Raw genomic sequence first — 26949 nt, 5'->3', positions numbered from 1 at the left:
GCTAGGATTTTAATAATGCATATTAGATTAATGTATTCATTTATTTCATTTGTTATACGTGCCCAGGATCCAGAGGTATCACGGCGCTAGATTACATACAGTAAGGCATAGGTAGTTACAGTACAGTCCAGTCAACAGTAGTTACATTAGTAATCATGCATATTGTTAGAGAGTGTGGTTTTGAATGGTGTGCGAAATGCAAGGTAGGAAGGTTTGTTCCTGATGGTGGGAGGAAGCATGTTCCATAGTGTGGGCGCGATGACAGTGAAGCGCCCCCCGATTGTTTTCTGTTGAATCTCTGTTTAGTAAGCGAGATGGAGGAAGTTGAGCATAAAGTTTGTGGATTAGGTTTCTTGGAGATGCGGTGCGCGAGATGGGGGGCTGTGTTGTAGAGGAAGCGGTGGGTGGTGGAGAGTATTTTAAAGTCAATGCGTGCTTTAATGGCAAGCCAGTGGGCTTTGCGTCTGATTTGGGAGATGTACTCTGAGCGTTTGAGGCCACAAACTGCTCTTAGGCCGTTCTGTGTGAGTTGTAGTTTATTAAGATTCTTTTTAGAGATTTCATCAGCTGCCATTACACGAGAACAGAAGAAATGGGATATTGAGTTGCACCTTGCTTGTGGTTGCGATAATCCATCTAAAGAAACAACTATTTTATGAACCTTTAATTTTTCTGCACATGAGTATTTTCTTGTCTGATGGTCACTTTGAAGCTAGTTAGTTCAAGCTATGGGTATCAGATGGGAAATGTAAGCTAGCACTTTTAAAATCCTATGTATTCATATTTATACTGGGTTTACGGTGCATGATATTTGCTGTATATGTTTTATGGATTTTATCCGAAATATAAATTGATTGATTGCCCACGTGCTGTGAACGACTGGCAATGAGCTGCCTAGCCACAGATTGTTGCATCTGTTTTTGTCATCATGCTGGCAGATTCACAAAAGAAGCTCCTTTTAACATATTTGCGACTGACCCCAACCTAAGTGCCCTTATGTAGGGGAGGCATGGTATCACAAGCAGAGACTGACACAATGGGTACAGTTTGTAAAACCTTTATTTAAATGGTTGGGATTGGGAAAACTCTTATTCTGCCCTATAACTAAGATGGGAGCAGTCTCGACCATCAAATAATGAACAACGCAGTCCTAGTGGAGTCGGGCAAATCCAAATGGCATATGATAACAAAAACATAATACCTGCCTTTGCTCTTGTACAAAAAAGCATGAAAAGCGAAAATGTCTACAAAAAAGAAAAAAAAAAAAAAAGATCAGTGTTCAAATGATAATTTCTTTGAACCGGCTCTCCTCCCCACGTTAGGCCTCATGGAGTAAGGCGTGCCTTGTAGGCAGAATTGCACACTCTGGCTCGGTTTTCAACACAATATATATAGTTCAAAAAGCTGTGGATCGAAGCCCGCCTGGCGTTCCACGCTAGAGACACTTTCTCTTTCCTCTAAAATAAAGACTTATTCAAAACGTTAACAAAAGATCCCCCTCTGTTGGGCTCAGCCCTTTCACTACACAGTTCTTTTAAATCTCCCTCTGCTGGGCTCAGATCTCATACCATAAATTCAAACACAAGTTGGAAGGGGGGGTCACTTCCTCAAGAGTATTTCACTTTGGGTCTCCCTCTGTCGGGCTCGGACCCCTTGCGGATGTTGAAGACTTTCAAATGTGCATGGCCTATTTGTCAGACCATTGCAGGTCCACTTCGACTCAAAGTTCACTGTGTTACTTTCACTCTACCCTTCTCTAGGAATTAATCTTCTTCCTTTTACTGTTCGTTCCCTTTCTCGCTTTAAACAAACTACCCTTCACTGAGACTTTCAAGTGGGTTACTTCCTTTCACCAGACCACTCCGTTAGTTAGCATAGCTGATTTCTCAGCTGTTCTTTACATCACAGTTAATTCATAGGTCTGCCTTTCTTCGCATCTCATTCAAATGCATGCAGCCTTCACTTGTGATATGATGTTGCCACTTCATTCACTTTAACACACACTGGTCTTCTCAGGGCACTTGCCAACTCATTGGCTGTGTGCGTTTCTTTCTTGTTTAGCGTTTTCCGATTTGAGTCAAAGTTAGTAACACAGGCATTACCACACCTCTCAAACTCTGTTGTTCACCCGGGAGGGTTGCTGGCGTACTTGAAATACAATGCAATTTTCACTTGTGGGATCTGGCCTTCTCCACGCGTCTTTAACAGCCTGTCAGAGGCAACGATCTCCAATAGGGAAGCTTTGGGGGTTTCAGCCCGCTGCTCTCGTCCCTCGGTTTGTTGCTCTGCTCCAGTAGGTGTGACTTCATCCCGGAAGTTCTGCTCGTTCTCGTGTTCCGCCTTGCTCAGTGTGTGTCTTTGATTTCTGCCTTTTATTTGTGTGAGGAGAGCTAATTGGTAACAGGTGTATGCACTTAGCATTAAGTGCCTGACTTTGCCTGACCCGATTAGCAGGATATGGGTAGTAAGATGTATGCAAGTTAGTGTACTTTTTCTTGGTCATCCTTTTCCTCGCCCCAGTGTTTGTGTAAAAAGGGCAGGGGTTGGGATCTCAGAGCATCCTAAAATCTAGGATGGGTTTGATTAACAAAATAAGGGTGAATACCGCATCTTGCCATCGGCTATCTCACCCTCACTCCCCGAAGACTCCTCACCCAGGGGATCCTCCCGCACTAGTCCACCCCCAGGTTCTGGATCCAAAGGCGATGGCTGTGCCCCTGCCACCTGAGTGAGAGAGATCCCCAGGGAGTAGCGGGTGAGACACCCCCTGGTTTCTCCCACTTACCACTTTTTGAGAAACACCCACTAGATTGTCCCAGTTGTCTGTTGCTGGCGACGACTGACCTGCAAACCACTCCTGAAGAGGGTGCATATGCAGACATGAAAACGGAATAACGTAAATGCAGGTTGCCATCATTCCTAACTGAGTTATTTCTGTGGATGTTATTATTTGGCCTGATAATACATTTGTGCCAGAAGTGTCTGTGCCTGCTCTTATGAGGGGAAAGCCTTTGACTTTTTTGAAGTTTAGAATTGCTCAGAAGATTTGAGGGTTTTAGCTCACGATTACACTTTTGCGTGGTTATTGACAGATAAAATGATCAATGGGCACTTGAGCAGTATTTTGAGGGGCTTTCGCCTTTATGAGCAAATTGTACAAATGGGCGTAAAATGGAAACCACCAAATGTGTGGCTTCCACTGCTAGAACCTGTGTGAATACATAGAGCAGCACATTTTGCTCCAGGGAGCCACTGTGTACCGACAAACATGCAGGTGCTTTTTCCCGGCCCATTTGCACTCCGCCGAGTAAACACTGCCTTCCACGCTTGCATGTCAAGCTACCTTGTGAAGGGTCATCATCCAGAATGTTTGTAGTCTGACAGACGCGTTTGCCAGAAATAGGTGTAACATTGGTCTCATTGTTATTGTACCCAAGTCGTTTTTTTTTTGCTCATGATTGGGTACTTGATTGATGGCCTCTTTTAGCAGTAGATTGTTTATTTATCTTGGTTATGTCATGGCAGCTTTACGTGGCATGTAGTAGATTAGAAGGTTTCCATATTAGCTTGATGCATTATACTGCTTTCACCATGCTTAACGCACACTTGCCTTTTGTGATCCCCTCAAATGCGTGAATGAATGATGTAATTTGTCCATGTAAAGCAGAGACATGGGAGGGGACCTGGATTGGTGAGTTGTCGTTTCATGGAGGAGGCAGCTCCCCTCTTGGTTACGCCTCTCCCTTGGCTGCTTCCATTTCATTGGGACCTTTTCTGTGGAGGTGTAGGTCATTTACTGTCCCCCTGATGTGCCCTGTCTCCTCCCTATGAAGATTTGTCCAGAGTCGCAAGAGGGGGTGAAGGTGAAGCTTTGACTTTGAAAATTGCATCTCCCTGACAGAGCACCCCAGTGCTGGTAGGGCTTTACAGGAAATTGCCCTAATGTTTTCAGGCGTCATGTTATTTTTTCACTTTACAAATATATCATTGACTCCCGTACAAACAGTAGCGATTGTTCGAACAACTTGTCTACTAGAGAAGCCAGTGTCTCTGGTCCAAACCCAGTGATCCTTAACCGTGCATGTCTTAATGACTGGAGCTTCTGCCACCTGTCGTCCAGCGTTGTCTGCTGCATCCAGCACATTCTTGATGAGGGCATTAGTAAACCACTGTCCTTCAACCAAAAAAGTGATGTGTGCAAGGTTTTAAATTAATCTGAACCACTGGCAATGCTCTGGGCAGCCTTATACACCACTGTTTTTTAGCCCGTCTGTGCCATTGCAAAAGGGTTCCAGCCATATGCAAATCAGTCAGGTACTGCCACCAATGGGAGCAGCCCTGTCCAAACTGCCATGCCAGGACCCCTCTGCACGGAAACCCAAGCAACCCCAGACATATTTCAGTCTCAGTGAGGAGGAGCTCGGTTCCCTATGGCGCAGCGAGCAAGGGACCCACTTCTGGGCATACCCTCGCTCACATAGGGAGACAAACTAAAACCAAAAAAGTAATGGCTGGAAGGTTTCAAATTAATCTGAACCACTGTCCTTCCAGGACTAGGGTCTGCACTTGTACCTTCATGGCATCAGATAAGTCCTCAGTTAGGGCATTAGGATCGCCCCAATGTGCCCTGTAGTATTTGACCATTAAGGCTGTGGAATTGGCAACTTGTATACTGTAAGCAAACAAAGTTGCCATTTTTACCTGCTCGCCTTTTGGGCAGGTGTTTTGAAGAGTGTGTGTGGAAAGTCGGCATCGAATCTCAAGGTGTTTTGAAGAAGAAAGTGGTGAATGGCCATCTTTCTGGAGGTTGTGACACCCCGATAATCTGTTGTGGGAATGACCCTGGACCTATATGTGCAGGATTACATTGCTATATGTGCAGGATTATATTGCTATATGTGCAAGATTATATTGCTATTCTATTTGCACATTCATCACTCAAGTGGAAGATTGTTTTAATAGTGAAGGTGCAATATGTTTTTTTATTGAATGTAATAAGGGTATTCAATGTGTGACGATTGTATGCTCTTCCAGACTACTTTTTATGAAGTTTTTATCTTCATCTGACTCTTGGGACTTAATGCCACAAGTAGTTTATGCCCTTCCTAGCAGATCTATATAACAAAGTTAGTCCTCATTTGGTGAATAAATTAGAGGGGTGCACATCCTCTGGTGGGTCAACCGAGGAATCCTCCAAGGACACTTCACACCTTTCTTCCTCAACTTCCCCTTCTAAACCGACAGGATAGAGGACGTCCACCCTAACTGTTTTTTTTATAGGGTTTCAGTGTGGCCGGGATAGGGAAGGTGGCATTTTCGAATTAATGTTTCCGGTCTATATTTTAAAAAAAAAGCTATTTTTCCTCACTGTAGAGACACAGGTGTCACCTTTCCAAACAGGTTTAATGGTTAAGGCAGGTTCCCTGAAAGTTCTCACATATCCTCTTTATCATCAAAATGAGCGCCATCTCACTGCTCCCCCTGCTCTCAAGTGACGCTTAGGACATATGTTCTCCACTATTTCATATGCGACTAACAGATGGCAGAAAAAAAAAAAAGATTGCGCCCACGCATGAGGGATCATGGGTACGCAAACAAATAGGTTAGGGATAGTTAACAATAACGCGTCTGTCGACCCCCTTTTTCTTTAGAAGTCAGCAACTTGTACTACTCTGAACCAACAACTAGATGGCGGCCTACGCAGTGCATGCGAGTCAATAAAGACATAAGCCTCAGAAATATATTTTTTACACTGACATGATTTTTGCTCAGCAGGGGTTTTCAAACCCAGATTTCACATAAGTCATCCATGTGAATTATCAAAAATCATAGGTATGACCTCATTCCTCCGAAATATAGATTTCACCTAATGGATAGCATGTTGTTAGCGCCCATGCGAATATGTCAATGCACATTGTAAGTTAGACAAAGCAGCAGTGACTAACAATCAGTCCCCTTTGTTTGAACAGTGGCTACATTCACTCGAAATGGTACAAACATTGTGAGTGTTCTGTCGTTCTGCTCCACATTGTAGTTTTGAAAAAGGAACAAGTTACTTACCTGCAACTGTTGTTCTCCGGCATGGATTCACATGCTCATGAATATTCCCGGCTGTCAGGCTGGGAATCCTCGGTATAGAAAAAAATCAGTATCAGTTTCATTTCTGATCGGTCTTTCTTAGTAGTAACGAATCACTGGTCTCTGGGTCATACTGCCCCCAGCCAATGACTGCCCTCTCCTTAAGCCCCTCCCCTGACAGCCATCCTCAGATTTGGTAGCACGTAAAGTGGCAGTATGACCAAGTGAAGAGCCGCCGAGGGGTAGGAGGGAGGGTTCGCATGTGAATCCATGCCAGACCCATGCTGGAGAACAACAGTTACAGGTAAGTAACTTGTTCCTTCTCCAGCATGGGGTCGGGCATGGATTCACATGCTCATGAATATAAGAATACATAGCAGTACACACATGCACAACCACGGGAGGTGGCAAGGCTCAACATTAAGCATTACACAAACTCAACATTAATCAACTCTTACCTTCACACCAGGCCCACCTTCAGGCGAACAGGTTGCGCAGTACTGCTTAGCCGACTCTGGACTCCTCCCTGGAATCCCGGTCGATGCAGTAGAATCTCGTGAAGGTGTGCGTCGACCTCCACGTAGCAGCCCTGCAGATGTCCAGCAGGCGCACACCAGACAAGAATGCCATGGTAGCAGCGATCGCTCTGGTCGAATGGGCTCTCGGACGGCCGAGCAACGGTCAGTTTGCCAACCGGTGACAGTGCATGATGTAGCCGGAGAGCCATCTGGAAATGGAAGCCTTCGAAAGGGCCTTCCCTTGGTTCACAGGTCCAAAGTTCACAAACAGCTATGATGTCTTCCGAAAACTCTTTGTACGGTCCACGTAGAACTTCAGAGCTCTAGCCACATCAAGCGAGTGCAACGTCCTCTCGGCCGGAGACGAAGGTGACGGGAAGAAAACTGGTAACACCAAGGGCTCGTTGAGATGGAAGTCCGATGGCACCTTGGGCATGAAGTCCTCAGCACCACCCTCGTATCGTGAAAAGTCAGGTATGGAGGGCCTGGATCTCTCCCACTCATTGTGCGGAGGCGATGGCCACAAGAAATGCTGTTTTCCCACGACAGGAACTTCAACGGTGCTGAGTGCAGAGGCTCGAATGGCGCCCCCATGAGCCTGATCAGCACCACGTTGAGCTCCCACGCCGGGGCCGGAGCCTTCACCGGCGGGAACGAACGGAACAGTCCCTTCATAAACTCCTTCACCAGGCGATGAGACCACAGAGACGATCACCCCGTAGTTCCGGTGTAGCGGGACATCGCTGCCGGATGTATTTTGATGGAGGCAGGGGCCAGCCCCGCCTTGGCCAGCGACAGCAAGTACGGCAGCACTTGAGGGGCCATAATCCGCAAAGGGTTCATCTTCTGTGCACGGCACCAGATAGAGAAGCTCTTCCATTTGTGTCCATAGCACTTGAGCGTTGAGGATGCCCTGGCCATTGCAAGTACCTCCTTGCAGTCCACCGGATATCGTTCCCTCCAAACTCTAGCGCTCCAGAATCCAGGCCTGCAGGTTCAGTGACCTCGTGTCGTGATGGAGGATGGCGCCTCCTTCTCTGGAAAGAAGATGTGCGTCCATTGGTAGCTTGATTGGGTGGGGGGACGCTGACAAGTCCAGAAGGTCCGGGAACCAGATCTGCCTCGGCCAAGCTGGTCCGACGAGTATCATTCTGCACCAGGACCTCTTGAGTTGGTTGACGAGTCGCAGTAGCAACAGCAACGGAGGTAATGCATACAGGAACAGGCCGTCCCAGGGGAAGGAGACAGCATCGCCCATGCTCCTCGGCTGGGGAAACCTGCTGGCGAACCTCTGGTACTTGGAGTTTGTTGCCGTCGCAAACAGGTCGATCCGGGGTTTGCCCCATCGTCGGAAGAGCCGATCCACTTTGTCTCGACGCAGTTCCCACTCGTGGCATGAGCACAGCTCCCGGCTCAGCGAGTCGGCGATGGTGTTATTTATCCATGCCAGGTGGAAAGGCACCAGAAACATCCCCTGGGCAACTGCCCAATGCCACAGCTCCTGGGCCTCCTTGGATAGGGCCGGGGACATGGTTCCTCCCTGCTTCCGTATGTAGATCATCGTGGTGGGGTTGTCGGTGAAGATCCTCACCACCTTGCCCTTGAGGGACGGGAGAAAAGACTTGAGAGCCCAGAACACTGCTCGGAGCTCCAGGGTATTGATGTGGAGTAGCCTCGCCTCGTGGAGCCAAAGGCCTCTTGCGTGTAGATCTCTGGTGTGCGCTCCCCATCCTTCCAGGGAGGAATCTGTCGTCACCGTCTCCTGATGTGTTGGGGTCTGGAAGTTCGTGCCCGCCGCGAGATGCGTGCTGGTGCCCCACCACCGGATAGCTTGGCAGAACATCTCGTTGAGCGGGATCTTGTCTTCGAAGCTGCCCGCTGATTGTATCCAACGGGCGTCGAGGAACTCCTGTAGAGGGCGCATCCGCAGCCTGCAAAGGCGCACCAGGAAGATGCAAGACGACATCATGCTGAGGAGGGACTTGATGGATCTCATTCTGGCCACCTCTGTGGCCAGCAGACGCCGTACCCTGCCCAGGATGGCTTTCGTCCATTCCTCCGACGGGGGAAGCCAGTCGTGCCACTGTGTGTGGGAAGTTGATGGAGAATCCCAGATCCTGGAGCAGTTGATGGTCCTTGCTGTGTGCTCGACGGCGAGCTCCCTTGTCCTTGCCTGGTTGAGCCAATCGTCCAGGTAAGGGAACATGGATCCCCTGCAGGCGCAGCCGCGCCGCCATTGGCGCTAGGCACTTGGTAAAAACTCTGGGAGCCGACTTCAATCCGAAGGGCAGGGCCTTGAATTGGTAGTGCCGTCCTTGGACTACGAATCTGAGAAACTTTCGGTGTCCTTTCAGTATGGAGATGTGGAAGTAAGCATCCTCCAGGTCCAACGACAATAGGAAGTCGCCTGCCTGAAGCTGACCCAGCACGTGCTGGAGGGTGACCATCCGGAACTTCTGGGCCTTGATGTATTTGCTTAACCGACGCAGGTCCAGGATGGGGCGCCAACCGCCTGTCTTCTTTCTGACGAGGAAGTATCTGGAGTATACTCCGGAGCCCCGGAGTCTCTTCGGGACGAGCTTGATGGCACCTTTCTTGAGCATCGTCCTTACTTCTAGTAGCAGTTGCGGGACATGACTTTCCTTCCTGGCCACGGGAGGAATGTGAGGGCACTTCTTTAGAAATTCAAGAGTGTGTCCGTGTGCCAGGGCATCCAGCACCCAACGGTCGGTGGAGATGGACTCGCACACGCTGATGAAGCTCGTCAGCCGGCCTCCCACCGGGATGCTTCGGTGGGGGCCCGACACTATGGCCGGTTCAGTCCTGCTTGGAGGTGGCCTTGCCACCTTGGCCTCCCTGGCGACGGGATCCTCCTGACTTGCCGCGCCCTCTGTAGGCTTCTTGCGATGAGGAGCGGGCTGCCTGGTGATACGTGAAGGCACCACCGCCGAAACCTTTGGAGGCACCTTGCTTGCCTCCGGAGTTCCGAAAGGGCGGCCGTCGTTGCTGAAAAACTCCCAAGGCCAGTGCCATCTCTGTCGGCTTTGATGGGCTGAAGAGATTCATCTACTGTTTTCCCAAACAGGTTGTTCCCGTCGAAGGGCATGTCCAAAACTCTGGTTTGCACGTCCTGGCGGAAATCAGTTGCCTTGAGCCATCCCCACTGTTGCCCAACTGGCGGAAACCGGTGTTGGCGATGTCCGTGGCCACCGTTATGGCATGATCCGATGCCACCTCTCCTTCCTGCAGAATCTCCAGGGCCTCAGCCCTCTTGTCGGCTGGTAGGAAGTCCAGCAGGGGAGCAATCTTGTACCACAGCTCCCCGTCGTAGCGGGCCACGATCGCTAGGGCGTTGGCCACCTTGATCATCGCCGCCTCCGACGAGATGACTCGTCGCCCCATGGCATCCAGTTTCTTTCCCTCACCGTCGCCCCCGCCGATTTCTTCGTGGCTGCAGCAGAGGCGACCGAATCCGGGGTCGGCTGGGCCCTAAGTCATAGGGGGTCGGAATCCGGGACTCGGTACTTCTCATACCGATCACTCTTGGCAGGCGCGGTGGACAGGTTCTTCAGGACCGCAAGCCCCTCGTCCCAGTTATCGTCGAGTAACAGTACCGCGGACCATCTTTCTCTTGGCCTCCTGCCGTTGGTAGAGGAACCCTTCCTTCTGCTCCTCGGGGCAGAGCTGGAAGAGCTTGGATGCCCTGGTGACCATGGCGTGGAAGGAGCCAATTTCATCGGGTGGAGAAGCCCGAGGGGGTGGTGATGGAAGGTCTATCCCGTCGTCACCGCTGTCGTCACCGCCGTCGTCGTCGTCGTCGTCCGTCCCCGTCGTCGAATCCGTCGCCGGGTCATCTCTGGGCTCCGAGAGGGAGATGAAGGCTCTACGGGCCACGAAGGCTGGAAGGGTGGGTGGGGGGGTGAATTCTCCTCTGCTTGTTTGGAGGACTTCCCGACGGGCCCGGTTCCGTCAGCTCGCCCGTCGGAGTCCGAGGCAACCTCGTCCTTATCTCCGTGCATAAGGTTTGGATTGCCATCAAAATGGCCGCCGAGCTGTCCTGCGGCCAGGGCATTGGTTGCAGCAGACGAGATGGCTGCTCCTCCACTGAAGCCTCGTCGTCGCCACCATCGCTCTCCTCGATCACTTCCTGAGGGTGTCTCTCCCCTGGGATCGAACCTTCTCGAACCTCTTGTTGAGGTCTTTCACGACTTCAACCAGCTCTTCCTCAGAGGATGTATCTGTGTCCGTGATGGCCATCGCCCCCCCCCTCTTTTTCCAACTGAGCCTTGATGGAGGTCTTGTTGATGGGCTGGAAAGAGGATTCCCTTCGCGGCGGCAGGAAAACTCTGGGCCCTGAGGTCGCCTCCACTGGGGTAGCCTCCACAGGCTTCGCCAGGGTTGCCACGACTCCCTCAACAGAGGCCTTAGCCAGGTGAATCAAAGCCTTCACCACCTTGGGCGCGGTTGAGGCCTTCACCTTGGGGGTGGAGGGTCACCGCCTCGCTCCCCATCGGCTGATTGCTTCGAGATCGACCGGAGCCTCTCCAGAAGCTTACCCTGGTTCTCGGATTTCCTCTTCCCCGAGCCAGAGCATTGGCTCGTGGTTGATGACGTCGGTGAAAGCGCGCCTTGCCTGGCAGCCAAAGAGCCCGACCCTTCGGCGCTCCCGGTGCCCGCGGTGCTTTGCCTTTTGTTGGGCCCCCTTCGCCGGAGCACCCTCACAGGACTTAGAAGACCGCTCAGACTACTTCTTCTCACCTGCTGGACTCTTCTCCAGCCAGCTTGCGAGTCTGGTCCAGCGGTCCCTCATGGTCCGTTCCGACAGGTTCTTGCAAAACGTACAGTCCTTTTCAATGTGCGTTTTGTCCTCATGAAGGCAGTAGAGACATCTTGAATGCTCATCATCCTTGAAAACATTCTGTAATCCGCATCCAGGGCAGTTCCTGAACAGCTTGGATCCGGGCGTCAAGCTTTCCTTGTTCTGGGCCATGTCCACAAGGTAGGCCTCAGATCTTCTGGAATCCTCCAAGAAGAGTAACTCGACGAAAACTTCACCCTTGAGGGGTGTAGAAAATTCCGAAACGGGTCCCCGTTGATCGGAAGTAGAAACGGTTGAGCTTGAGGCTCGATGGACTGAAAAAAATGAGATTAAACTCTTTGAAAAAACACAACACGCAGCAAAGGCTCGAGAGCTAAAGCATGAGGACTCCCACGTGCGGCAAAAATCTGAGTATGGCTGCCAGGAAAGGGGCTTAGGGAGAGGGCAGTCATTGGCTGGGGGCAGTATGACCCAGGGACCAGTGACTGGTTACTACTAAGAAAGACAGATCAGAAACGAAACTGATACTGATTTTTTCTATACCGATGATTCCCGGCCTGACAACGGGGAATATTCATGAGCATGTGAATCCATGCCAGACCCCATGCTGGAGAACCAGCATTTTTGCACCCCACATCCTATTAAAAACTAACTTGGACATGGAAAAAGAAAACTGCACCATGAATAAAATAAACGAAATATTGCCTATATTTTTATTACAACAATCTATCAAAAAAGGGGCGCAGAAGTATTCAACTTCACGTGTGCAACAATTATTTTCCCGTTTGAAAACATCATGCGCAACATTGTGTGTGACAATTGTGAATAACACAACCACGGTAGTACAATATTTATTGATTTCGCCTGTTAATGTTTGTATATCGCGCCGAATAAAGGATTTTAAAGAATAATGCCATTGTGACAGTCAGGGGATGGTGGGCTTCAGGCTCAGAGTTTACCGTGTGACCTGAACTCTATTGACCTCAGAAGAATGACCGGCGGAAGCAACCCTGCTAGGATTTGAACAAAGTGGAGGTTTGCCTTACCTTACGAGTTATCCACCAATAGTTAGGGCATATTTTTTATATATTTTAATTAAACATGCAATAATGGATAATTTCTTCATTACCTCACATAACGATACCAATGTATCTTCTCTGTATGGTGGAACAGGTCCATGTGTGGTAAATTGAAATGTAGTAATGAATTAAATACTTGGCTAAAAATCTAATTGGAAATACACAATAAATACTGTAAAGGCCATGTCTGCCGTTTTTCAAATGCAACTATGAAAGTAAGAAGGAAAGTGGATTTAGGAAAATGTATGTTTTTAGAACAGAATTGTGACAAATATTCATGAAGTCATTCTTCTTGTAACAGGCCCACTTTATTGGATAGCGTCTTTCAACAATCTTGAATTCATATCACTCCTGTCAAGCAGGAACATACTCTTACCTAGGTTACACTTTTATTTGAACAATACATAAATCGAATTATTAAAAAATCCCATGATGGCAAGTTAGGGAAATTAAGTTATAAAAAACTATTTTTAGCAAATACAAATGTTGTATACATTCACAAAAAGAAATTAATTCATGTGAAAATATAGCTCCTCAGTACATTTTATGCAATGGCACTTTAAATTTAGCAACACATTTCTGTTCCAGTATTTTTGTTATGCTTAGAAAATGATATTTTCAGTGTTTTGCAAAGAATATAAATCTACGTTCATATTTACAATTAGTTTATCTATAAATTAAGAAGAATAACTCTTGCAATGTACTTTCCTGACTGCATTACATTAAATTAAAAGGAATCAAAAAGGACTGTACATGAATGACACAGATTAGGAGTGCCACCTACACATAGGAAAAAAGAAAATGAAAATTCAATTAAAAAAATAATGTTTGTAGCTTTGCACAATGCCACGTGCAAACAGAAATACAATACTGTGCCCTGAATACTTAACATACTAAATGTGTAACACATCAAATACTTCCCATCACCAAAATAGCTAATACAAAAACATATTTCATTCACTTCAGCTTATTTTTATAACCCCAAAAAATATAAAGATTAAAGTTTTCTAATAAAGAATATTAAAATGAAGCAAGAAAATAGCAGCAAATATTGAGGCATACACTATAATCACATCTTTGTGGTTTACTTGGCACCACAGGATATATTTAAAAAAACATGATAATCTACATTACTTTAGTGGTTAAGAGCAATTGCAGCTCCAATAAACAGGGTTAATTTCATAAAGACTTTGAAATCACATATTAAACATAACTATACTCTAATTTTAGAACCTCAGTAAAAATATATGTATATACATATATATTTATATGCACTCTTTTGAGATATATATTATTTCGGTATTCACATCTGACTGTTTGGAATGCTCTGGATACCTGAACTACCTCAATGAGATATTTAATCATCCATGTTAACATGCTTTCAGTTGAAAGCATCCAGCGATATTTGCCAGGAGCTAATTTTCCAGGTATGCAACAGGAGAACATTAAACCTTTTGTTGCAAAACATTTTTCTACAGTTTTTATCCAGCGTCTTTGCTTGAATTACAAAGGAGTTGCTGACTCATTCCTTGAGGCAAGACTTGCCATGATGAAGGCCTCCATTGATATAGCAGAAGCTAGTTTAGAGTGACCTTAGAGTGGCTATAACATAAAAAAAACAAGATCAGCAGTCCATGTTTTGTTTTGAAAATCTATTCTTGCATGAATCTATGTTCCAAAAGATAGCTAACACAAGTTGCACGTATCTGCAATGTCTAGAGCACTTTTTTATTTTTTGCAGGCTAGGTGGTTGCATCAGGGGTAAAAAAAAAATTCACGATCAATTATATTTTAACAACAATATACCTTCAAGTCCAATTTCGCGCGATATGCTTGTGGACATATTTTGCATTGGTTTACATAATTCTAGTCTAAAGAATATCTACAAAGAAAGCCATTGAAATGTTATGTTCGATTAATTTTATTTCTAGATCTATCCCTCAGAAAGTTCCAGTGTTTGGGGTGGCGATCAACCTCAAAGGCATTAGTTTAATCAGTTAAGATACCTGCTTAATGCCCCCCTTTGCTTCCCAAATAGTACACCTATGTTGGTGGCTGCCTGAGATGGAGGGTGATGGCCCGTTGGGCGAGTTAAGGTTGATTTGCTAGTTTACCTAGTGAACTTTCAGTCTTTTGATGCTTCATAACCTCTCATTTTTAGTGAAACTTTGAAAGTGATATTTTTGTTTTTTCCCTCTGCTCTGCACCTACCAAACAGACCCAACCGTAGGGGAAATAATCATTAGATGGAACTAATCTTGTGAGCATTGTGGGCATGCTATTGCCAACACCCATACTTCTCATTTCAAACCCACCATGATGCCATTACCAAACACAACCACTAGATGGCAAGATTGCAGACAGTAATGGGATATAGAACTGATTACATAAAAAGCTGACTTAACTTTATATTTTAACCAATATGGAGTTAAGAAAAAAGGTATTTAAATAGCAATACATGCAGAATAAAAATAGATGGCAATAGTCTATTGCAAAAGATAAAGAACATGATTTTAAGTAACTGTTTAAACAATGAAATGTTGACAGGTTAGACATTTTAATCATTAACTTGTTCCATTTGCCGTGTGCCTGGTCTCACCAACGGGTAGATTCCGGCCCCTGTGTATTAATTGGCTGATTCGTTGACAGGCTTCATGTTCTCACCAATGATTACTCATGAGAAGCCTTGATGCCAATGCTTTTTTGCAAAACTGCAGCTCACTGGTTTGGCAGAGAAAAAATCCTGGACCACCATTAACTAGCAAATCCCTCTTTAGAGGGGCCATCCTTCCCTTTTGGGTTTAGTGCAAGAGTATTTCCCTGGCTCTTTCTGGAAAACACAGAACTTAGAATTGGTTAAATAAACCAACTGTTATGGCTAAGGCTAATGTTAAATGCATGGTTTGATCTGAAACCACTAGTTTTAAAATGCCAGTGGTAAAGATGCCAGCAGTAGTATTCCAGTTTTTTTTTATTGTACAAGAGATACTCTCACTGGACTCCCTTACACAATTCTCCATGCATCATCTATATCAGGGGTCTACACCTGTTGGCTCTCCAGGTGTTTTAAACTACTTCTCCCATCAGCCCGAAACAGCATTGTCAATGGTAAGGGACAATGGGAGTAGTATTGCAATAGGAGCCACATGTTGCAGATCCCGGATCTTTATCCTTGCCTTTACCCCCTTGTTTGGAGCAGGGGCGTAAATTGTAATTCTGCAACCAGTGTTCTTACCAATAACATTCTAATGGCGGCCTTAACACCTGGAAAGCTAATCACTATTTCCCGCCTTCTGAGACAGCTTTGCGGGTTTAAGTGAGAGAGGGATTTAAAACACAGAATAAGGCACAGGTGGTACCTTGTTTCTGCAGGATGATTTCAAATGCCATCGACAACAAACACCGCCGAGAGGAGCGATCAAGCAGAGAATTATTGCAAATAGGCTCAAGACAATGCACTGTAACTATGATAGCTAGGCCTTCCTACTACCCTGCACGATCCCAACTCAATCTATTCCATTACCAACAGGCAGCGGTGAGTCTACAAACCTATTAAAGAGAAATGTGAAATCAATATGTAGTAAACATGGAAAGGAACATTATTGTGTATGCTTAAAAAAAACAGCATTGTGAAATTACAGAAGCATAACCCACTAGAGTAACTGCAGTGGCCATTTCAGAATCGCTGTGAAACACTTGCTTGTGCGTTTCTTTCAGCACAGCTCTGGTGCACTACTTGCTCGAGCGCAACACTATAAAACATTAAAAGAAACACCTATGAGACTTACGCTATTTATTTACTGCAAAAAGAACTCCAGTCACTGGCACGTGATGCGAGGCAGCACACGTGAGAATTATATGGAAAGACAGAAACAATCAATAACCACTGGAACGTCCAGTTCTGGGCAGATAATACTCTGGCATAACCTGATCGACATAGATCCGTTATTTTGTCAACTACGAACTGCAGCAATGAATGGAGAAGTAAACTATGGATGAGGCAACATTGTCAACTAGATAATCTAAAAGTCCATAATGGTTACAAATAAAATTCCAGTTTGAATGTCAATATTGGTTATCAAGGACCTCGTTACTTATTTCCTGCTGATTAGTCCTATACTGAAAATGATCCAGGCTGCAAGGAATGGGCAACGGCATGAGGCATTCCTAACATACTATGGAGGATTCTAAAGGCAGAGCTAGGAGGGATCACCTCCTATGGCGCTCCTTTCAAATCCCGGTGCAGTGCACCTGCTGCTTGCAAAGTTGGGAAGGCAATTGGCCTGTGCCCCATGAAGAGACCTTTGACCACGTCTGGCACCAAAACCAGCCTCTGCTACTGGAGGAATCCTCGTTGCAAGCAAGAGGAAAAGATAGTTTTGACATGTCCAAGATCACTACACATTCCCAGCTCTGAAACGTGCCCATTTGGTGTGTTAGCCCATTGAATCCCAAATTAAAATTGGCGCCAGAAAGCTATGTTATAACATATTAATATACAGGGCCCCCACAATGATAAGCTGCACATGAATATCAAAATAGGTTAATGAAATAGCCAAATATATTAATCTCAAATCAATTCACAGTTCCACAGGTTCAGGTGTAGGGAAGCTCACAAGGCTTAACTATTCTATGTGGGTCCACCGTAGGGCAAGGCACATTTGGCGCTCCCACTGCTATGGAGCCGAGACAGTGCCAGCGACAGCATGTTATTTAGATACTAAGAGTTGCATTCATAAATGATTCAACATGGAGCTGGGTAGGTTGTTTCGGATGCCTTTCCAAGTAAACTGCAGCAACTAGAGTTGCATCCAGATACTGATAGCCCAAGAAGGCTGCCACTTCCAAAGCCTGAATAGATCAGGTGGATCAGTGGCCTCCAGTAAAACATGTGATTTAAGGACATGCACCTCGTGAATATTCTACCACTATCTATATTAATGCATAAACAAAACAGACACAAAGAAGAACACAAGTGCGACTTTAAACACAAGTCATTGTTTTTTTGATTTGACGCAAAACCCTTCAGAGAATCTTGCAAAATATATTTATTGGAGCAGAAATGTAGCTGCTGCTTGATAAGAGCAATCAGTTCTTCTTGAATTCCTGTGGGTATTTGGCTCTAAATGCAGGCCAAGCAACCCTCTCCAGATGGTTTGGACTAGGACTCCTAGCAGCCCTACCTAGTATTGCCAACGGTGAGGAATCATGGAAGGTAGTCTAAAACACCCAGATAGCTGTAGGTTGCAGGACCCTACTTTACATCATTCTGCAGTCACCATTGTCACTGATCTACTGTCTTCACACAAATTAAACGGCAAGGCCAGCAGGACAAGTGTATGCATTGAAGAGGTGGTGCCCCTTGTAGTTGAGTGGAATACCACCTTACTAACAGTCTGTGTACGTCGATGGAAATCAATCATCCATGACTCGGAGGTGCATGTACAAAGGGAGGTGCATTTTTAGTCTATTATTACAAATAAAATAAACTTCTTTTGAAGGGGCCCAAATCTCATTTCAGATATCATGGTGATCGTAGAATTGTTGTGGCAGGCCCACATCTGCGGAACGACCTTCCTTTCCGGATTATGTCTGCAGATCATTTATTTGAATTTCAGAAAGCATTGAAACCCTGGCTTTTCTGTAAAAGATAATGCATTTCTGGATTCTGCTCTGGGCACCTTAACACCATTTAGTGAGTAAGTGGTGCTGTATAAATTCCCCCTAAAATCAAATGAATCATGGACAAGGTTCAGGGGAGCACAGCTTCATCTGAACAAAAAGGCATCCATCTTCAATTACTTCTCTAAAACAGCAGTCGCTTTAAACAAGAAGTAGCCAGCACAGTAGAACAGATTATACTTTTATCAGGTAAGCACAGCTTTTAGGAAAACATAGATCCCTTTAAGAATTTACCTGAAGAAGCGACCCATCTTGTCCCGAAGGCTTGGCAAACATATGAACTTTGGAGCACTAATTCAAGATGGCTGCCGGTCAGTTTACTGTTGCCTTAGCTTGACTGTTTGAGCATGCTGTGAACAATATGTATAGTGATTTTCTTTAAGTGCCTTTCTATTGATATATGTAGATAGCTACAGAGAGGTAAATGTGCATGCAGCCACTGTCAGCAGTCTCTTTTCAGACAGCAGGCAATTAATTTGAGAAAAAGCCCAGAGCGAACCTTTCGTTTTTTTTTTGGGGAATTCAAAGGAGCGGCTCTGCAGCTATGCTGCAAGACCAAAGCAGGTAGACTGACTGCTTCCTAAAAGAGGAGGAAAGTAGAAATCCAAAAACAAGAAGAAGCAAAAATATAAAATCTGTAAGTATCATTTAAGCGGACCTGCTTAAACAATCTGAACAAGGTGCAAAAGAAATGACAAAAAAAGTATAAACTTCAAAACACAGAACAAAAGAATGTTAGTTTATATTTGTGTTGAGCCCTGAGGAAATGTCCTGAAGAATTGTTGAGTCCGCCAGGTTCAACAAATTGGGAATCACTTGAAAACTGGTACAACTGACAAAGTTACATGTGCAGAAGACTTCATATTTCTTTAGTGATATTCCAGAGCTCTGGACTGCGACATTTTCTTCCACACAGCACTGATTAAAGTGTCCACCATATGTGTTTGTGTGTCACTCTTGGAGCAGAAATGATCTGGGTCTATATCAGGATGCGACAGTGCTGAGTTATCTGGACAAGGGCGTAGCCTCGCCCATCATTAGACCAAAATATCACAGCTCAACTCCTGGGCTAATGCCATTTGCTTCAGAGAGAAGAAATGGAAACCCTGCGAGACAGAATGTTTTGCTTCGTCTGCATCTGCCTAATCTTGCCAAACATTTCACAGACACACAGTAGGCTAGTGTTGCGAAATTAATCACTGTACAACTAAGCATGATAACTTTCAAAACTTTACTTTTATAACTGCATTTTTCTAAACTTTCTCTGAAGGCGGTCCATGGGACGGCCCTCTGCAGCGGATATGCCATGATTTGAGTTACAGTTACAGTTAGGGCCGAATGGAGGTGTGCATTTCCTTGGGTTGGCGTGCAATAAGGTAGGGTGGCCAGATAAAGTGTTTTGAGCATTTTGACTGTGGATATAATCATCTTACCAAAGAAGTTATTTTACTCTGATATTTAAGGCCTTGCTCATTACATGTTTACCAACCAGTCTCTGTAGTGCAATGAGTAAATGTCTGTGGATGCTCTCTGAAAGCTTAGGGGGTGGGGGGGGGGGTCGAGACAATCCAGCGAAGTGAACATTCTGTGAATATTACAATGTTAATTTACTTCATAACTGTTGACCAGCAAGCTGGGACCCTCCCGTTCCCCCCCTAAAAAGCCCTCCCACCCTTTCTGCAATACCAAGACTGGTAAAATTATATATATATATATATTATATCTCTCACAGCCAGAAGACCAAATTCCGGGACGTCTGGCCACCCTATAACAAGGCCGTTCATTGTTGCCAGAGGGATGCAGGCTGTGCCACACAAACCGAATTATCAAGGCAAAATAGGAAGCTACTGTTTAAAACGTATCTCACTACCTCACTGTTGCATGTCATCCATTGTTAACGGGGTGTCTCCCGCATGCAATCACCTTGCTTTTTACATGGCTAATGGAAAATGCTTTCGAAAACATTATCTAGGACAAACAATTGTTTACTAGAGAAAAAACGGTTTTAAACTTCAATGAACAAGTAGCTACTGAAGAGTGTCTACCAGGCCACTAGACACTAGCGTCTACCGGCCACTATACGAGATAGTATGGGAGCATTTGCAGAACAAAAGTAAATAAATGAAACACTCTTTTACAAATGACCTATAACCAAAGACTGTTTACTGTAGCTTTTTTCTTGCAGTATTCATGTAAAAAGTTTACAGATCTTAAGATCTGTTTTAAGGGTTTCAGTTTGTAGTCAGGAAGCCGCTCCTGTTAATTCGCATCCATTAGGGTCACACGAGTAACCCTTAGTGTCGCGGCCTCCTTACGTAGACTGGTCAGTATAAAGCACTAGCACGGAGCGCGTTGTTTCAGTATTGTTTGATTATGCTGTGTTAATGAGTCGAACAAAGGGTGTTTCACGGCCAGGCATAACGACTGGATACAGTAAAACACAAACACAGACACACACTCTGAAATATGTGTCTGGGAGCGTGAAGAGAATACACATTTCCGAGAAATCAGGGGTAGGCATAGGTGGGACTATGATCTTGTGGGCATAGCCCCGGTAATTGCAGACATGATGACTGCTGTATGCATTTCATAAATATAACAGTGTATAAAGAAAAACATTTTTGGTTTGGGGTGCCACGGGCACAGGGATTTCTGGCTCCACCCTTCTTTTCTTGATGCTCGAAAACGACTTGTGGTGGCAAGACGACCTTTTCTTTCTTTGCGGTCACGTCGTCACCAGGGGGTTTACCTGCCAAAATAAAAGCAACAGGCACATTAATGAGGAACATTGAATTTGATGTTGAAATAGCGCATGGGGCTCACCAAGACTCAGTCTTGTAACAATGATTACAAATTCACAATAGCTTTCAATGCATAGAGAATTGCAGATGGGTCCATCAAAAACAGCGATCTATTCCACAGAGTGTTTCTGAGTAGATGCGGCCCCCAGGACCACCAGTGCTGTGGGCGAAGAGGGAATCCAGGGAGGACACAGACGGGTTGGATAGCAACAAATGGAAAACTCACCTGGCGTCTCACCACACTCCACAAACTAATAATGGCCCCTTCCCATCGAAACTGAATACCTGCGTTGGTTACCCTCCACCACCACCCTCATGGATGGTCCGCCTTCCCCAAAGCAAGAGAATAACTGGTGTCTCGCCACTCTCCCCAACTCCTCGTGGTTCTCCTCCGCACCCCTCTTCAAGATACAAATAAGTGTCCTCCTGTCACCCGCACACTCACTTCCCGCAGGCATGCCTCCCCTTCCGGCTGATGCTGCTGCTTTCCTGACAGCAGAAGAACCACATGTGGTCAGAGGTCCATGTCTCCAGCACAGGCATTAAGCAAGGCTAAGCACAGCAGCAGGCCTCTGGCAGAGAGACCAACTCCTTGAGCACAGCGCTGCTCTCTGTGAATAGAAACAGACCTTTGTATCCAGCAATGTCACAGATCAGCGCTGTGCTTGGCAGTGTTCCACTTGAGGCCTGCTGCTGAGCATGGCACAGACTTCTTCAGCATGCTTGCCTTTCTCGGTTTACCACAGAACCGAGATGGACCGAGGGAGGCAGACAATATGAAATATTTGTTAGCCGTGATGTCACTTTATAGGAAAACAATTTTTGATTTTCTCTTCTCTAGTGTCACAAAGGGGAGTAGAGCTTTCAGAAAAAGTGACTGCTGAGGATGACGCCCTAATGGCAGACACACTCAAGCTGGTGTATGTTCGTTGTGGTGGAAGTTGTGCTGCCCTGTGCTTGAAATACAATGTGACAAAAATAGAAACAGAGCAGAGGTTGTAACAAAGTCTATTACAAACCAGAATTGATCACTAGATTGTCGTGGGTCTTCTGTTAGATCATCTGGCCTGTGACATATGGTGTCAGAAGTGAGATCAATGGCACCCAACTCAGGGTGCCTCCCCAATTAAAGATAATCCTCAGATCTGATAAGGCCAAACCTTTGTATAGGGCCCCTCCTGAAGGAGCCAGATTTGCCCTTTTTAGTGCTGGGGTCACTGTTGCCCCAAATAGGGATACATGACTAATTTCAACTGACAAGGATGTAGGTACTCAGAGGAGCAGCTGCCCAAAATTTGGATGAGCCACTAATCGTGTAGACACAGGGGCAGGCATAGTGGACAGGACCTTTATGGTAATTATACTTGTAATCAAGTGGCCTAGCCCTAGCCATTCCATATACTATTGGCAAGCTTATATGCAATTTGAATTACACTTCAGATATTGAAGTGGTCAAAAGAATTATATGTTGCTAAACAGGTTGAGGAGGGTTTCAACGCACTAATAGCCCCAACAGGACAAACCCCAACTGCCCCAAATGTTAGAGAGCTCTGCTGACTTTGCCACCTCGCGATAGAATAACCCTTTCTTACGAAAGTGCGTTTCAGCAAGTTATTTTTATAAATGAAGGAAAGGGGCTGTAAAGCCTCTTTTTAGTGGTGAAAGTGGGATAACTACCGGAAAATATTGTGAATGGGTACAACTACCAGATACCATCTGCTCATACCCTCCCCGTTTCAACAGACGGTCATTGACATGGCACGCTCCCATTTGATCTCCGAGCATCAGGGAAAGGCCAAATCACAAGAACATGTACTTACTTGATTTTATTGGCCAGGAATATATAGACACTTCCAGCACTACTGGTTGACCTCCGCATATGCCAACAAAGCTTCAGAGCCAATGTGGCCCGAGCTCCGCTTCAACCTCTCCCTAATAAGGGAATATGCTTTTCAAGGTCATTTATTCATGTATTGGACATTTTTATGGATGGCACCTATACACAGGTGTTTCCAGGCACCAGGGATAGGGATAGGGTTAGGGATGGATGTTAGGGTGCCCTTACACTTGTCATCAGCAGGAAACCATTACATACTCGTTATTGGGAACTGCATCACACACTTCTCAGAGGCCTTCCTGCTGTGGAATTACACCACTTATTAAATCCTTAGACAAAGAGTTCCCTTTTACATGTGGCCGTGTTCCCAACGGATAGCCTTACCAACCAAAGACCCACCGTTGGGTTTAAACTCATTGGAGAAGTGAAGGAATTATTAAAAATCCAATCATGTGGGCCTTAATCTATAGAACTCAAATGGATGTGTTAGTGGAATTATTTAATGAAACGTTAGGGATAATTTTTCCCAAACTGGTGGCTGAAGACAGGAAGAATTGGAGTCTACTTCTGTGGCCTGCTTGTCACACGGAAAACCTCCCAAGCCTCCACCAGATTGATTCCTTTCAAACTGGTCTATGGACGAGAACACAGTAATGTGCCGATATGCTTAACAGTGGATGTTAAAATCAAGACCACTAAGCAGTCAACACCACCCAGTCGATGAAACGGGCCAAGGACTTCAGAAGCCTTGTCTGCAAATTGGTAAGTCAATATATGACGTAGGCCCAGGACAAGCAAGAGAGGATATAACCATAAAAGGCCAGGACACGGTCTGTCACTTCTCCAATGTGTTCTCAGACTGTCCTAGGAGATTATGGAGATTCAATCCTCATATTCGAACCCAACTTGGGAAATTGGTCTGCTTTCAATCCTATCAAGTGCCAGCAGCCCACTGTATTAAGAAGAAATACACAAGATGTTTAGATTTCGAACATATTGAGCTAATCTATAGTCACTTCCCTTCCATGATGGTCTGGTATGCTGGGCACTTCTGTAGAGACTTTAGTAAAGTCAACACAAGAGGTCACAGTTCGACACCTACCTACCTACCTACCCCATGCCTAGGGTATAGGAACTGATATAGGCATGACCACTTTGATATCCACACTAGATCGCACTAAGAGCTATCGGCAAGGGGCTCTTGCTCCACAGAACGAAGAGCCTCCTCCTCTCTTGAGGGTGTTTTCCAGTTCAATATAACACCCCAACACCTAGGTGGACTACACACAGTCCCTTCACATTACAGCAACTGGCCTCATGAAGAATGTGTAGTGGCATCAATAGAACATTTTCTTATACATATTAATTTGTGGGAAGAACACATAGAACAACTGTATCTTGTGGCTAAAACCTTAGGAATGACTGGCTTTAGCATCAATCCATCGGTCATCTTGCCCGGCCTATAGTGAAATAACTATAATTGTGAGTGGTAATGGACTGGTCCAGACACAAGCCTGGATGCTTGAATCTGGTCATAACACCCCCAACAAATAACAAAGGAACGAGGTTCATTGCTGGGTTTAGTGCCATATTACCACTGGTTAAACCTGAAGTTTTCAACAACTGCAAGACCACCAACAGATAACGAATGGCCAAGCAGCCTGCTTAGCTGAAGTGGGAGTCCCACAAAATAAAGGCTTTTAATAAATTAAAGGATTCCATAGGCATGACCTACTTCTTAGCGTGCCTGAATTCTCCCAGCCTTTTAATTGTCAGACCGATACCACTGAAATCGTTTTAGGGGCCATCTTCACCCACGAGCATCGCAACACATCCTATTTATTAATCAAAAGCTTTTCAAAATTGAGCTCGATTATGCCTTTAACGTGTTAGGATGTTTAGCTAACAAGTGGGCAGTGGAAGCAACTAAAAACTATTTGAGTTGGTGCAAATTTTTACTGATCACCAATAATGACCTTCTAACTTGGTTAGACAGAAATAGAGACAATTCCAGGAATAGGAGGGGTTTCCTAGAATTCCAACCCTATAATTTTAACATATAGCACGTAGAAGAAGGTTGCAATCCAATGTGCATGTCCTGAGTGGACATGCTCTACCAGGAACAGACTAGGAGGCTCAAAGAAAAGGGCTGGGGTGTATGTGACTGGTGAAGATGATCCAGGAGACCATTGGGGCTGGGGAAAGCTGCCTGCTAAATTATGCTGATCCTAGAGGGGATATACAGGAAACCCCCAGAACCTCAGTTCCCTTCATAACCTCAGCGCCCAGAACTTACCCATTCCAAAATCACAGATGGGTAAATCAATGTTTGAGCCATATGACAGAATGTCGGAAGGTATTAATAGGAGGTCCATGAAAATACTCAAGGGGACGCCCGCTTAGCCCCATCAGACTGGAGCTATTCTTATGAACACAAATGTCTCAAAATCCACACACTGAGGGTGAAGAAAGGCTGATGAAGGCACTCATTGGGCCGCCTTTGCCAAAATGGGTGACTGGCATGATAGGGCAGCCTGATTGCAAGATGGGAACCAGCACCCTTTTAAGGTCTCAGACCTCGTAGCATCAGTCTTCCCAGGCAAATAAGACCAAACTGTAGAGTAAGAACGAGTCACTGCCGATTCCTCCGAGTGTGTTTGGTGAGGCATCCGAGGAAAACTACAAAAGAAAGGAATTGGAACCCTTGAGTCTTCTAGGACTAAAACCACCCTGAATACAAACTGCTCTTTAGACTACAGCACTTGAAGTCAGGACCACTGTCCTATATCAGTCTATTAGGCTGTGGCTGTGACATTTCCCAATCCTAGACTTGCAGTATGTTGCTTGATACCATGCTTTTAGGGCTCTCACTGGGCATAAACACTGCATGCAGAGTTTCCGGGTCAGAGGCTTTCTTGACAAACACTGCATGAACGCTGGACACAGATGTAGTAGTCACTCTGAAGAGGCCATGATGTGGCTACAGACCGAGCCCACAAACACCTAGCAGCAGAGGGCACAATCGCTTTCAGGTTCACATACCGTGCTATGAAAAGCGGAGATTGCACGGGCCAGGTATGTGCAGAGTTAACTGCACATTCACTTAGTCATTCAACTTATAGCCTTGGGAGAAAACAATAGAGTATTTCTTTTAGATGGCACCATCAATCCACCCACCACCTGCCATAGAAATATTCATCTGTAATAAATTCCCTTGTGTACGGGTGATTTCAACATCCGACTACTCTTCCTATGCATTGCTACAGTATGTCTTAACTATGCTTATTCATAGCAGTGAGTCTGTGGGCCGCCTATCTAGATACTATCAATCTACAAGCAAAATATGTGTGGTGTGATGCTCAGTGAAGCCTCATTCATGTGACGGGGCAAGGAGCGAATATCACAGCCAGAAGATCACCAGAGGGTTCAGACGGACAAAATCAAATTTGCAAACAGAGTGGAGGTTCCAGCACACGTGTACTACCTCCTATAAGAGAGTGAATTTGGAAGAAAGGGGCTGGGAGTCCAGAGGGAGAAGGAGAACTTTGGAGGTGAGAGGGTCTAAGAGAAGGAGACTAATGAGGAGGAAGCTGGAGGAGAGAAGGGGAGGGGAGGGGACTAGGAGAGTGGGAAGAGGAGGCTTGAAACAGCAGGTGACATTGGAGGTGGTGAGACCACCTCAGGAGGAGGTGAAGAGACATCAGCAGCAGGTGTTGAGACACCAAGAGAAAGTAGCAAGCGATCAAGAGGAGGTGGTGAGATAAAAAAAAAACATGATGGAAGACATGGAGAGGCATCAATAGGAAAACGTGGATACAAAGGAAGGAGAGGACTTGCTAGAGACACCTGTAGAGCAGGTGTGTGGGGGGGGGGGCAGGGGGGGCAGTCTGGAAAGGTGGAGAAAGAGAGTGAGAGGTTACCCCAGGTATTCGTTATGCATGGTGTCCCAGAGTGGTCAACAGGAGGAGGTATAATGAAATGGCAAGGCATTGAAGAGGAAACAGTAGCAAAGGGTGATAGAGGGACAAGGGGAATAGAGCAGGGCTCCTACAGAATTAGACCATGCTAGAAGCACAAGGAGGGTAACCGGAAATGAAGACTGGCACCCAGTGACAGACTCTGTAGAGAGGAATTA

At 45.7% G+C, this 26949-nt stretch overlaps 1 protein-coding gene across 2 annotated transcripts in view; it reads right to left on the bottom strand.

Annotated features, from left to right (window-relative positions):
* Positions 1 to 12780: 12780 nt before the first annotated feature.
* Positions 12781 to 26949, bottom strand: part of FAM174B (family with sequence similarity 174 member B) — a 157166-nt gene continuing 142997 nt past the window's right edge. For both annotated transcript variants that reach the window (XM_069625075.1, XM_069625074.1), the window contains exon 3: positions 12781 to 20925. In XM_069625075.1, the coding sequence (XP_069481176.1) occupies positions 20922 to 20925 (4 nt within the window). In that variant the 3' untranslated portion in view covers positions 12781 to 20921. The remainder of the gene's footprint in view (positions 20926 to 26949) is intronic.

Source organism: Ambystoma mexicanum, chromosome 11 (assembly GCF_040938575.1).
Source record: "Ambystoma mexicanum isolate Mex_15411 chromosome 11, UKY_AmexF1_1, whole genome shotgun sequence".
NCBI lineage: Eukaryota > Metazoa > Chordata > Amphibia > Caudata > Ambystomatidae > Ambystoma > Ambystoma mexicanum.
This window is presented reverse-complemented; position numbering and strand designations above follow the sequence as displayed.